This window comes from Rutidosis leptorrhynchoides, chromosome 11 (genome assembly GCF_046630445.1).
Source record: "Rutidosis leptorrhynchoides isolate AG116_Rl617_1_P2 chromosome 11, CSIRO_AGI_Rlap_v1, whole genome shotgun sequence".
Taxonomy (NCBI): domain Eukaryota; kingdom Viridiplantae; phylum Streptophyta; class Magnoliopsida; order Asterales; family Asteraceae; genus Rutidosis; species Rutidosis leptorrhynchoides.
In genome coordinates this window covers 268469710-268484777 of record NC_092343.1, presented here as the reverse complement: position 1 = coordinate 268484777, position 15068 = coordinate 268469710, and the positions used below count along the sequence as shown (strand labels likewise).

At 34.1% G+C, this 15068-nt stretch overlaps 1 protein-coding gene across 1 annotated transcript; it reads left to right on the top strand.

Annotated features, from left to right (window-relative positions):
• Positions 1-2305: 2305 nt before the first annotated feature.
• LOC139875521 (TATA box-binding protein-associated factor RNA polymerase I subunit B-like) lies at positions 2306-6075 on the top strand. The gene is made up of 6 exons (XM_071862857.1): positions 2306-2337; positions 2636-2671; positions 3308-3863; positions 4371-5108; positions 5210-5346; positions 5485-6075. Exons 3-6 carry the CDS (start codon positions 3308-3310, stop codon positions 6073-6075), a joined length of 2022 nt encoding a protein of 673 aa, XP_071718958.1. The 5' UTR covers positions 2306-2337; positions 2636-2671.
• The last annotated feature ends 8993 nt before the right edge of the window (positions 6076-15068 follow it).

Below are 15068 nucleotides of genomic sequence, written 5' to 3'. Positions count from 1 at the left end.
TACCAATAGTGCATACATCTAAAAGCTGTGTATTGTACGAGTACGAATACGGGTGCATACGAGTAGAATTGTTGATGAAACTGAACGAGGATGTAATTGTAAGCATTTTTGTTAAGTAGAAGTATTTTGATAAGTGTCTTGAAGTCTTTCAAAAGTGTATGAATACATATTAAAACACTACATGTATATACATTTTAACTGAGTCGTTAAGTCATCGTTAGTCGTTACATGTAAATGTTGTTTTGAAACCTTTAGGTTAACGATCTTGTTAAATGTTGTTAACCCAATGTTTATAATATCAAAAGAGATTTTAAATTATTATATTATCATGATATTATGATGTACGAATATCTCTTAATATGATATATATACATTAAATGTCGTTACAACGATAATCGTTACATATATGTCTCGTTTCAAAATCATTAAGTTAGTAGTCTTGTTTTTACATATGTAGTTCATTGTTAATATACTTAATGATATGTTTACTTATCACAATATCATGTTAACTATATATATAACTATATATATGTCATCATATAGTTTTTACAAGTTTTAACGTTCGTGAATCACCGGTCAACTTGGGTGGTCAATTGTCTATATGAAACCTATTTCAATTAATCAAGTCTTAACAAGTTTGATTGCTTAACATGTTGGAAACATTTAATCATGTAAATATCAATCTCAATTAATATATATAAACATGGAAAAGTTCGGGTCACTACATACAAGACCTGACATTTCTTTTGCAGTTAATTTGTTGGCAAGGTTCAGCTCAGCTCCTACCAAAAGACACTGGAATGGGATCAAACACATATTTCGATACCTTCGAGGAACTACTGATTTAGGATTATTTTATTCTAACTAATCAAAACAAGATTTGGTTGGTTATGCAGATGCAGGTTATTTATCTGATCCACATAAAGCTAAATCTCAAAATGGATATGTATTCCTAAATGGAGGTACCGCAATATCATGGCGTTCTCAAAAACAAACACTTGTTGCAACATCATCAAATCATGCCGAAGTAATTGCATTACATGAAGCCAGTCGGGAATGTTTTTGGTTGAGATCAATGACACAACTCATTACTGATTCTTGTGGACTAGAACGCAATAAAAGTTCAACAATTATCTATGAAGATAATGTAGCTTGCATAACACAGATGAAAGAAGGGTATATCAAAAGTGACCGAACAAAACACATACCCCCTAGATTCTTCTCATACACTCAAAATCTCATTAAGGACAACCAGATTGAAATGAGATATGTTCAGTCCAGCAAAAACTCTGCTGACCTTTTCACCAAAGCACTTCCAACTGCTATTTTCAGAACACACGTTCATAATATTGGCATGAGGCATGTTCAGAAGATGTAACAACTCAGGCGTTGCCTACTTGAGGGGGAGTCAACTCTATGCTGCACTCTTTTTCCCTTAGCTAAAGTTTTATCCCAAAGGGTTTTCTTTAGCAAGGTTTTTAACGAGGCAGTACTAGTTATTCACTAATAAAATTATCATCCAAGGGGGAGTGTTATAAAAGTAATAATTGGATGATAATTTTATTATTATTATAGATATTGCATAGTATATTTTTTTGAGTATAAATAGGTGTGTTGAGTTAGAGTTTATTGTATGTATTTTTTTGGTTAACAAAAACACTCTATCTCTCTAGATTCCAAATGCCACCAAACTCTCATTGTACATTTTTCTATAAATAAAAAACCAATTACTCATACCTTTTGTTCAACCTTTGTTTTCTCCGTTTTACAGTATCTCTATCTCTATATACCTTCTACAGTCAAGAACCACTAAAGGTAGTTATAAGCCTACTGAATTATAACATATTTTAGAATATGTGAGCTTAGGATTAGTTGTGGTATATTATAGAGTGTGCAAGTCATTTGTGAATATTATAAAAGTTAGAGGGCTTAGATGCAATTCTAGATTCTAGAAGGGTTTCGGTGTAATTTGCATAGGAGCTCAACAACGTTTGTTTGATTTTGTGAAGCAAGAACCTAACGAGGGTTTTACCTACACAAAGATTGTGATTAACCTTATACATTTTATTAAACATTGATTGATACTATATTAATTTTTTTCAAATTCATTCCCATTGATTGATTTCCATTGGTTAGATAACAAAATGCAATTATTCATTCCCTAAATTGGATTTTGATCACCCGCCAAAATATCCCGCCTCATTTTTCACTCCACTAATTCCTCCTTTACGACCTCATCACAAAAAATTGCTAATAAATTGCTCCTCTTATCTCTCAAATCCTCACAACTTACTTTATTCAAGATATTTGTTTTCCCTCTACAATTAATTACCTATTGTAAGTCTTCTTAATTCTGGGTTTTTATTCAACTATATTCAAACATGTCATGTCAATACGTAATAATAATAAATAAATGATGATGGTGATGTTTATGCATATTATTCGATTTATAGCAAGACAATTACCAACAAGTTTTATTATTGTGATTTTATTTTATGATTATAATGCTTCAGACCTTTAACATTGTTGTGGTCGTCTGACACATGTATGTAATATGTTCAGTTCGGCTTTGTATGTTTTGATTTTTTCTAATATTTTTTTTTCAACTAATTTATTTGTTATCTTTTTGTTCTAGGCTGTTTTCTTGTGTACCCATCACACTGAACTTTAGGTAATTTTCTGTTTATAGTTTTTTATTGAGATATTGATTGGCTCATTGTGTGATCACCTGATTTAATCGATTAGTAGAGATTTTAGAGCTCTAGTAATTGAAACCAAATATAAGGTTTCATCCAAATCTGATATCCTTGCAATAAGTCCTAGTTTAAATTTTACTAGTAGCACATTTTGGGGTGGTCTGAATAAGGGTACGAAACGGTCACCTGATAAACTCAGTTAAGCCCCGCTTAAATGAGTTAAAATACTCGTCCTTTTCAGATAACCAGAACATGGAAAACCTTATCCGGGTTACACATTTACATAGATCCGACTCTTATAAAAGCACAAAATTGGTTGATCATATTGTATATGAACTTGCAATTGGTAATAAAGTTATCAGTGTATTCAAATCCATCTTACTTCACATATATATAATATAAATTTAATTTAAAACAAGAGATCTATTATTCATCCTACTAATTAATGCACAGTGATGGATAGCATAAAATAGTTGTTATATCTAACATGTTTCATTTAATATAATAATAATAATAATAATAATAATAATAATTGGCAGTAATATAATATTCTTGATATTGGAAATCAAAAGTTTCAGTTTTTATCGTTTAACTGTGCTGTGTTTTTATAGATGACTGATTGTTTGAGCTTGACGTGCGAAATCTGTGAGTTTGTGGGGTTAGAAAACGGTTATGACGGCTACTATTACTGCCAGCGATGTGGGACCCAAGCTGAAGGAATCAGAGAAATGGCTGTCGATAACGATGATTTGATCTTCATTAAAGAAAATATCCGGTCTATAGTTCAAAGGCGTGTACCTGTTAAAACCGAGCCACTCTCTCAGTCCCAACCCGCTTCACATTTTTGGGAGACATTAAGGACCCAAGTAAAAGAAGAAGATGTTAAACCAGGTGATGTTGTGGGCCCCACTGAGCCAGCTGATTTTGCAACAGTGCCTAGAAAACTGACTTATGAAGATTATTACACTGAAATTAGGATGAGATATGTAATGGGAGTACAGATAATGGTTGAACTGCAGATCAAGGCTTTGGTTGATAAATTTAACGTGTGTCCGTTAGTTGTTGGCATGATCGAACCCATTTGGTTAAGATTGTTAGCAGAAACTAACATTTTTAATGACAACTGGGCTGATGAGGTTATCAACAAATCAGAATCTCAAGTTCAAGGTATTTTATATGCTTTTTTATATGAATGAATGGATTGATATAATGGAAATTTTATTTCTAACTGGTCAAGTAAGTAAAAGAAGAAAGACTTTCATAAAAAAATGGGCTGAAACTGGAACTGAAACTGAAAATGGGTCTCGACCCAAAAATTTAAGATGAAAAATGGGTTTCGACCCAATCATACCCAAGCAGACCCAACCCAACCTGGGTGTTGACCCAACCCATCCAACCTACATAAAAGCTGACCCATTTGATCCCCGACCCATTTGCCAGGTATTCCTAAAACCTACTAATACCTACTTTAAAATTTTTTATCTACATGATTTATTAGAAGACACTGCATATTTGTAAAAACATGAATGCATTAAGTTCTAGACCAAATGTTTTTTAAGTGAATCTAACTAGACACATATCACTAACACCTGTTTTGAATTGTTAGCCACCTGTCCGACCCGCCCCTTTTGACACCTTAGTTTTTTTAACTATCATAATCTTATTTTATCTCAGGTGAAACGGGAGGTGTACTGGCTAGAGGTAAACATAAACATGAACCCCATAATTTACTCGGTAAACGATGCGTAATGTTATGGTTCCGATCCGTGAGCAACACAATACCATTATCTTGTTCTTTAGCAATATCATTTTTAGTGTGCCATTTAGCAAGGGAACCAATTCTATCAACTGATATAATTAAATGGACACTTGAAGGCAAAATTCCTTATTTTGCTGCTTATGTCGAAATCGAAAAACAAATTGGCCCCGCTACTAACGCTTGTCCAATAAGTTCGACCCGTATGTTCAGACCCATTCATGCAATCTCGGCTCAAAAACTCGAGTCATTGGCAGCTTCGATTGCATATTCGATAGGCCTAGAGTTACCTCCCGTTAACTTTTACGCGATTGCCTCTTGTTATCTAAAACAATTATCTCTTCCAGTTGAGATTATTCTCCCCCACGCGTGTCGAATAAACGAGTGGTGTATGTTACCAGATCTTTGGTTATCCGTAAATGAATCGAGGATACCTACACGTGCATATGTGTTGTCAATACTTATAGTATCGATTAGGATTCTGTATAATATTCATGGATTTGGGAAATGGGAAAGTTCGTTGTCTCGTGCAATCAAGAAAAAAGTTAGGAGAAAATTAATTTTTTCCGCCGATGGTGAACAATCGCACTTAGATGCTGCTACAGAGATTCTAGTTGTACTACAATCAAAGTACAATGAGCTTATTGATACGAGTGGTAAGTGGATATTTTATCTTGTTGCGATTGTCGACTTCATGGTTTATAGATATTTATTTATGTATCGTCACGTACCTTATTGTTTTATTTGTGATTGGTAGATCATGAGAAGGATTTGGAAAGTTATCTTGAATATTGTAAAAATGTCGTTTTTGCTGTTACGGAGCAGTCGTTTGAGGATCTTGAGGAATATTACATAATAGATGAGCTTTGGAATTTGTATAAGAAGAACAAAGAGGTATGTATGTCTCGCTACTTGTCCTTTTCAATGTGTAACTTACTAATATTCATTGTTATATATATATACATGTATGTACAAAGTACACACACTTGCAAAAGATAAGAGTTTTTTTTTTTTTTTTTTTTTTTTTTGTAGGATGGTAAATCATGTGAGTCACCCTCCGTAAGCCCTAGTAGTCCTTACAAGAAGAGACCAAGAGACGTTTCAAAAAGCAAGACGAAGAAGCCTAAAGACGGAAATGCGCAAATTATTAGTCAAAACGATAAGGGGGAGTCACACAAGGAAAGAGAAATAAGGCGAATGATATCAAACATGGAAGAGAATAAATTTAGTTATATTCCTCCAAGGAGCAAAGTGAAAAGACATGATTACCTTCATTACACAAGGAAAAAAGATGTTGGGGCTTATGTTTATGCTGCACATGCGGATTACTACATTCTATTGCGCTCTTGTGCGCGAGTGGCTCAACTCGATGTCAGGTGTATGCATGTTGCTGTGATGAGTGTTGAGAGGCGATTAGCTTGGCTAGAGAATAACATACAACGTTGCTTGAAACGAATGCCTTCTTCTTCTTCTTCTTCTTCTTCTTCTTCTTCTTCTTCTTCTTCTTCTTCTTCTTCTTCTTCTTCTTCTGAAGCTTGCCAGTTTTGTGATGATGATGATGAGGAGGAGGCTGTACAAAATGCTCCAAATGATGTTGCTACGGATATGAATTTTCAGTGTTAAACTTATGAGATATGTACACATTAGCATTAGCATCTAATAAAAAATACCACGTATTTTCTAATGTTTTACTCCATTTTGCAAAAGCAAATATGTTCAACAAGTTTATTGAATATGTGTTGAATGTTATATGTGATGGAAAATCGTGTGTACTTTTAGTCAGATTAACGCAGCGTATAGTTAAAATAATAATCTTTTATTATTTCATAAAAACATTTACAAGATTCAATCTTCATATATTTAATGAAACATGCACATGATTAATTTATCCCAATGAGATCCAGTTACACCACTAATAATTGTCAAAATATGTAATTCACAAAATGAGTAAACGATATACCTTTCTTGAAGAAACTGATGAGACGGAGAGAAACTTACGATCAAAAGTATGATCGTCTCTTTGGATAGTCCACACTACACTTTCGAACAACGTCAATGGATGCTAGTCCAAACCCAAGTAATTTATTATAATAATCTAATTATTATAATAAACAAACAATAAATAATATTCCGTAAACAATATCTTCCTTCTTTTGAAAACCTCCGGAAAGAAAATTGATGGTGTTCTTAGTTAACAAAAGGAATGATGAAATTTTTTATTTTTTTAATTATTACGTATCATCTCTTTTCATATAAATGACATGTATATATAGAAATGTCAAACATTTCTATCTTTTTCAATAGAACAAGACAAGGAGTATTATTATTCTCATTTTCTATTCTTTTGTAACTCACGGACCAAGAATGAGCTGTGTGATTTTGTTTCTATTTGCATTATCTCAAAACAAGATACGGAGGATTTGATATAATTTTAAAAAGTCGTATTTCTCAAATACTTCAGGGGTATGTTATGTAACTTATAATTAATAATCATGTCGCTTTCATGCGAATAGTAAATTAATTAATTTCGTTTCATTTACTATTCATATGAATAGTAAATGAACTAATTTCGATTTACTATTTTGTTACTTGAGTAATATATATACATCATATATATATATTTTATTTGACGTCTCGGTGTATATGTGTGTGACCCCGAAGGCTCAAATGAAGTTGGCCATATAGTTATATGTTGTACCTTGCACATTAATCCTACAGACTCCCACTTGTGCATGACACAACACCAAGTAACTATACAAACAATGGTAAGCGTCTAGCAACACGTCATTGTCCCTAAATTCATGTGAGTGTAGTTTCTCGAAACTGTTTATGGTAAGTTTTAAATGTCATTCGTCCTTTTGTTTCAGATACTTTAGTTAAACTTGAGATATGGATCATCGGTCATTCTCATTTGTTTAACAATTTTGTTTCTCGATCTTAGAACTGAATTAGATCACCAAATTAATTAAGTATCATCTTAATTACATCTGGGTGCGGCCACACAAATATCTTATTCATTCATCGAGGAGCTCAAAAAGTATCTAACTCCAAACATTTTAGAGGAACAAATCCTATATTGCATACACGTGTCTATCACGAGCTTTACATTATACCCAATAATGGCCTTTATAACAGCCTTATTCAGGATAGCGTTTAACCATATCAAAATACAATGTTTCACACCTCAAAACTGGCGTGCATCTCAAGTCTAAGGACATAAATACATAATCACTAAAAGATTCACTACTGACAATGATCCATGTAGTGACATCTCGGATGGGTCATTCCAACATTCATCATCAATGAATACATATGAATTTTAGTCTCAACAAGTTAACTATTTATCATCAATAAATATAACCAAAACTTCATATTAATCTTAATTCATGTTATTCCCATAACATAACCGATTATGGAGATTTTGAATAATCAACAATTATTCATGGATTAAACATGCTAATATAGAACACAGTGATATAAATGAAACTGATCATACCAACTATATATCAATTCATTAAGATAAAACTGCTTAATGTTCCAAAAATATCCAAATACTAAATTACAAATTAAAAAGATCAGCAGCATAACGAAGTCCAATACTACTAGCATGATCATCATGCTTGTTGTGTGTCATGGGCTTCGTGAACGGGTCAGCCACATTATCATCTGTATGAATCTTAAGAATATTAATATCATTCCTCTCAACGACTTCTTGAATGTAGTCAAACTTTCGAAGAATGTGTCTGCTACCTTTACGTACACGTGATTCTTTTGCAAGTATAATAGCACTTGAATTATCACAATACATTTCCATAGGGGATTCAATGCTGGGAACTACTCCGAGTTCAGAAATAAACTTCCTAATCCAGACAGCTTCTTGAGCAGCTTCTGAGGCAGCAATGTATTCTGCTTCCGTTGTAGACTGTGCAACTGTGCTCTGCTTTGAGCTTCTCCAATCCACTGCTCCGCCATTCATGACAAAGACATACCCTGACTGGGATCGAGAATCATCTCGATCAGTTTGGAAACTAGCATCTGTATAACATCTAATACTCAACTCTTCTTCCAAATCACCGTAAACCAAGAACATATCTTTAGTTCTTCGCAAATATTTAAGAATGCTCTTAACAGCAATCCAATGTTCTTCACCTGGATTCTGTTGATAACGACTCGCCAAACTCAAAGCTAACGAGACATCAGGTCTAGTACATAACATGGCATACATAATGGATCCTATAGCCGAAGCATACAGAACACATTTTATTCGTCTTATCTCATCAGGTGTGATAGGACTTTGAGACTTGCTCAAGGTTACGCCCTTTTGCATGGGCAATGCTCCGCGCTTGGAGTTTTGCATGTTAAATCTTCGCAAGATTTTGTCAATGTATGTAATTTGACTCAAACCAATAAGCCTTTTGGATCTATTTCTATAGATCCTGATTCCAAGAATATACTTAGCTTCTACAAGATCTTTCATGGTAAAACATTTTCCAAGCCAAGATTTGACATCTTGCAAAGTTGAAATGTCATTTCCAATAAGTAGTATGTCATCAACATACAAGATCAAGAAGACAACTTTGCTCCCACTAGCTCTAATGTAAATACAGGGGTCATCTTGGTTTTGAGAAAAACCAAACTCTTTGATTTTCTGATCAAACTTAAGATTCCAGCTCCTGGATGCTTGCTTTAATCCATAAATGGATTTTAGAAGCTTGCATACTTTAGTAGGATGCTTAGGATTCACAAAACCTTCCGGCTGAACCATATATACGTCCTGTAAGACCCAAATATTTATTGTACATAATGTATTCATGGTGTACGATGCATATATGGAGTGTACGAAGCATGTACGTGTTGCTTGCTCGAATGTCGAAGAAAACTGGACGTTGTTTGAGGTACAAGGTGTGTACGTATCTTCTCAACCCCAAATAAAGTTTGAATTGATGTTTCAAAGCCTTACCATTGGAAAAAATATCTTATTACATTTCCAACGATATTTGATTCATCGAAAACGGAGCTACGGTCAAAAAGTTATGGCCAAAACAAGTTTCTGAAATCTGACCTGTAGGTTGGAGCGGCGCCCCACCATTTGGCGCGGCGCGCCGAAGGCGTCTGATGCGTTTTTTCAGCATTTTAAAGTGTTTAAATGAAGGGTATTATGGTCCTTTCGCATATGGACGGTTTTAGGCCACAAAAGGCAGTTTGGGGGACTCATTCACCTCCACAATCTTATCCATATCCTCTCATCTTCAACCTCAAGTTCTAGAGAGAGAGTCGAGTGAGAAAGCTTGAGAAAAGGAAGAAGAAGCTTGAGTTCTTCAAGTTAAAACTCATTTCTTGTGTTGTTGTTGTTCTAGCTTCGTTTTCTTCAAAAGGTAAAACCCTAATTCGGATTTAGTTGTGTTAATTCGTTTATTATGCTAGGGTTTGTGTTAATGTAGATGTAAAACCCATTTCTTGGAAGTTTGGGGTAAATGGGTTAAGTTTTGATGTAAGAACCCTAACATTGGTGGGTTTAGGATTGGATGATGATATTGTTAGTTTGTAAACTAATTTTGTTGATGAAATCACTAACTAACTTGGATTGTTAGTGATTTGGGGTGTAAGTTCACAAATTTGGTGTTTTGACTAGTTTTTAGGTCAAAATGGGTTTTTGTGTAAATGTTGGTCTAAAATGCATTTAAAGCCTAAAAGAGGTGTATTTAGGTTGTAATGACCCAACCCGTATTAAAACCGGCCCATAAAATTTTTTCCTTTTAATACGCGTTAAATAATACTTTAGGTCCCAATTGTTTTTCCATAAACATCTTTAATTACAATAGAAGGTTTAATAACCTTAAAACATTTAATACATTAGTTAATTGTCCAAACGGACATACACGACCCGACTAGTTTAGTTTCCAACAAAACCGAGTATGGTGATTTGGGACTATGCTACCCAAATCCTAATCGAGTACAAAAGCAAGATCTTCTAAGCAACCTAGCCAAGATCTCTAATCCCCAAGCTTACCCGAGCCACCAAGCCTGCGAACCTATAAAAATAGCAACAACGAGAGGGTAAGCTAATGCTTAGTGAATGATAATATACTACATACATATATATGTATAAAATGGACACGCCACACAAATATCAAATACCGCATACCGAAGCATCCATGTATAAGGCAACTACACTAAGCATACCGTAAGATCACTAAGCAATGAGCTGAAGATACATCAACAAAATATATGTTCACCAACAACGATGTGAACAATGCCAATAAGCTACACCCGGAGGGTTAGCTACATCACGACAATACAACATTATATGTATACAATATATATATATATATATATATATATATATATATATATATATATATATATATATATATATATATATATATATATATATCTCGAATAATATAATTTGCTTACGCTTACTACACAATAACCATGGTTAACCAAGTACAAGGGAATGGTACTTCGAATTTCCCATCGGTGTTCCCAACAACCGTTAGTGTACAACGAAATATATCACTAACCCCTGGGTGGTATCGATCGCCCGAACTTAAAACCCACCCGTCACGTGTAATGTGGTATCGAACGCCCGAACTTTAACCCACAATACACGCCCACACACACACCTATATGACATGGTATCGAACGCCCGAACTTTAAACCCATATCATATATTGACCCGATGTGGTATCGATCACCTGAACTTAAACCCACATCGAACCTCGTACAAGTAACTACATTATATACACACATGTATAATCATTCCACTCACTATATTAACCCTTCGTCATTGGGGTTACATAAGTCCACATCGTACGCCCATGTGATAACGTACACACAAAGTGTGCACCTCGCCAAAGTGGTCAACCAAAACGCACAACCGTGCCAATTGGACCAATACACAACGTTGCTTGAAGCTTGCCAGTTTTGTGATGATGATGATGAGGAGGAGGCTGTACAAAATGCTCCAAATGATGTTGCTACGGATATGGATTTTCAGTGTTAAACTTATGAGATATGTACACATTAGCATTAGCATCTAATAAAAAATACCACGTATTTTCTAATGTTTTACTCCATTTTGCAAAAGCAAATATGTTCAACAAGTTTATTGAATATGTGTTGAATGTTATATGTGATGGAAAATCGTGTGTACTTTTAGTCAAATTAACGCAGCGTATAGTTAAAATAATAATCTTTTATTATTTCATAAAAACATTTACAAGATTCAATCTTCATATATTTAATGAAACATGCACACGATTAATTTATCCCAATGAGATCCAGTTACACCACTAATAATTGTCAAAATATGTAGTTCACAAAATGAGTAAACGATATACCTTTCTTGAAGAAACTGATGAGACGGAGAGAAACTTACGATCAAAAGTATGATCGTCTCTTTGGATAGTCCACACTACACTTTCGAACAACGTCAATGGATGCTAGTCCAAACCCAAGTAATTTATTATAATAATCTAATTATTATAATAAACAAACAATAAATAATATTCCGTAAACAATATCTTCCTTCTTTTGAAAACCTCCAGAAAGAAAATTGATGGTGTTCTTAGTTAACAAAAGGAATGATGAAATTTTTTATTTTTTTAATTATTACGTATCATCTCTTTTCATATAAATGACATGTATATATAGAAATGTCAAACATTTCTATCTTTTTCAATAGAACAAGACAAGGAGTATTATTATTCTCATTTTCTATTCTTTTGTAACTCACGGACCAAGAATGAGCTGTGTGATTTTGTTTCTATTTGCATTATCTCAAAACAAGATACGGAGGATTTGATATAATTTTAAAAAGTCGTATTTCTCAAATACTTCAGGGGTATGTTATGTAACTTATAATTAATAATCATGTCGCTTTCATGCGAATAGTAAATTAATTAATTTCGTTTCATTTACTATTCATATGAATAGTAAATGAACTAATTTCGATTTACTATTTTGTTACTTTAGTAATATATATACATCATATATATATTTTATTTGACGTCTCGGTGTATATGTGTGTGACCCCGAAGGCTCAAATGAAGTTGGCCATATAGTTATATGTTGTACCTTGCACATTAATCCTACAGACTCTCACTTGTGCATGACACAACACCAAGTAACTATACAAACAATGGTAAGCGTCTAGCAACACGTCATTGTCCCCAAATTCATGTGAGGGTAGTTTCTCGAAACTGTTTATGGTAAGTTTTAAATGTCATTCGTCCTTTTGTTTCAGATACTTTAGTTAAACTTGAGATATGGATCATCGGTCATTCTCATTTGTTTAACAATTTTGTTTCTCGATCTTAGAACTGAATTAGATCACCAAATTAATTAAGTATCATCTTAATTACATCTGGGTGCGGCCACACAAATATCTTATTCATTCATCGAGGAGCTCAAAAAGTATCTAACTCCAAACATTTTAGAGGAACAAATCCTATATTGCATACACGTGTCTATCACGAGCTTTACATTATACCCAATAATGGTCTTTATAACAGCCTTATTCAGGATAGCTGTAACATCCCGCCTTTTTCCGTCAACTTTTCCGTTTAACTATTTTAAACTCCGTTATATGTTTATAACATCTCCCGTTAATACGCGTTTCGATTTATCTAGTTTAGGTAATTTAACGCACCCGATTGGAAGTAGAGGGACTTGTTTTGCCAAAACACTAAAGTGGTGACTAGCCACTTGACTAGTCAACACTTCCACCTCATTTCTTCATTTTCATTTTCCTTTTCATCTAACACTTTCATATTTTTCTCAAAATCTTCATAAAGCAATTCATCATCCATATTCAAACGATCAAGCTTCGGGCCAAACAAATTACATATTCGAACTCCTCGTGATCTCCTCTTCGATTCCATACCAATCTCATTTCATTTGGGTAACTTTCTAAAATCACTAATTTTATGTGTTCTTGAGATTTTTGAGTTAAAAGGTTGTTGATTAGTGTCTATGGCTCAAGTCTAGTATGATTATGTGATTTGTATGCTTGTTCTTGTTATTTTGATGTAACTAGTTCATATTGAAAGATAACATGCTTAACCTTGAGATTTGAGTGTTTATATGTTGTTAGATGCTAAGACTTCATGTTTTAATTATGCTCCTAGTGTTACTAGCTTTATTTTGATGTAAAGTTTGATTAAGGAAACCTCCTAAACTTGATTATGAAATTTGGTGAATTTAGTTTAGGGTTTGATGAACTTAAAATGAATCTTAGATGCATTGAATGATTGCCATGTTGTTTTGTTTGCGTTTAGTTGTATTGTATGCTTGATTATCTTCAAAACGGCGTATTACACATATGCATTAATTTCCCGAATCATAATATGGCATTTATGAAATTGGAGTAATAAATGATGAGCATTAATGGTGATTTTGATATGAGTTTGTTTGGTTTTGATTGAGTAAATGCGTTTAGTTATTCTCCTTGTCAAATTACCTTTCTAATGATATATGATATGCGTTTTAAGTGTTTTCGGTGCATGAGATGTGTTAAATTGTATTTTGGTTCGTGACTTGGACCATTTTTCTGCAAACTGCATGTTTCCCAGGTATTGCGCGCCGCGCATATACCCGCGCGCCGCGCAGAATTAGAAATCCCAGATGTTTGCCTTCGTGGTTAAGTTCTGACCAGGATTTACACTTGGGTGCGCGCCGCGCAACCCATAGCGCGCCGCGCATACTGCCCAGCTCATTTTGTCTTTGTTTTTCATGTCACAAAAATGTTTCCCGCTTTACTATAACCCCGTTTACCATGAAACTTGACTATTATGCTCGTATATGACTTCTCATCATGAGAAAATTGTCGGACACCCGACCCGACCCCGTTGACTTTGACTTTGACCAAGTTTGACTTTTAGTCAAACTTAACCAAACGATTATACAATCGTTCTAACATGCTTAACTACTTGTGTCGTGCATGAAACTTGACAAATTGATCCACGTGCTATATTAATCGAGTCGTAACGAGCCATAGGACTAATTGAACATCTTTGACCCTTCGTGACTATCGTTATTGATACAACCTATTTGTTTAGGTCAAGACTAGCATTGTTCTTTGCACACGTTACTTGTCGAAGTACTTTTTGTTCGTGCATACAAGGTGAGATCATAGTCCCACTTTTACTCTTTTAAACTTACTTTTGGGATGAGAAAACATAAACGATTCTTTTGAACTAAGTGAACACAAGAACGGGAAAACAAACATTCTACATACGAGTTTAGAACGAAAATCCTCAATCCGATTATCATTAGTTACATCAGATGGTGTAAGCGAGAACTTATGTTATATGGCCATATGGGTTGACAACCCTCATCTTTGACGGTTCGCTACCGTCTACGGATGAAATATATTTTCGAGAATCAGTGTTTGTTCTAGCACTATGGATGGGGTATACAATGGATGGAATGTTAAGCTTTGATAATTGGGTGCTCGTGAATATTAACTTTTAGAATGTATTACTATTATTTCAACTTTGCAAACCTTGTGGTTCGACTTACTTTACTTTTACTCACAAACTTACTTAAACCTATGATTTCACCAACGTTTTCGTTGACAGATTTCTATGTTTTTCTCAGGTCTTGCACGATAT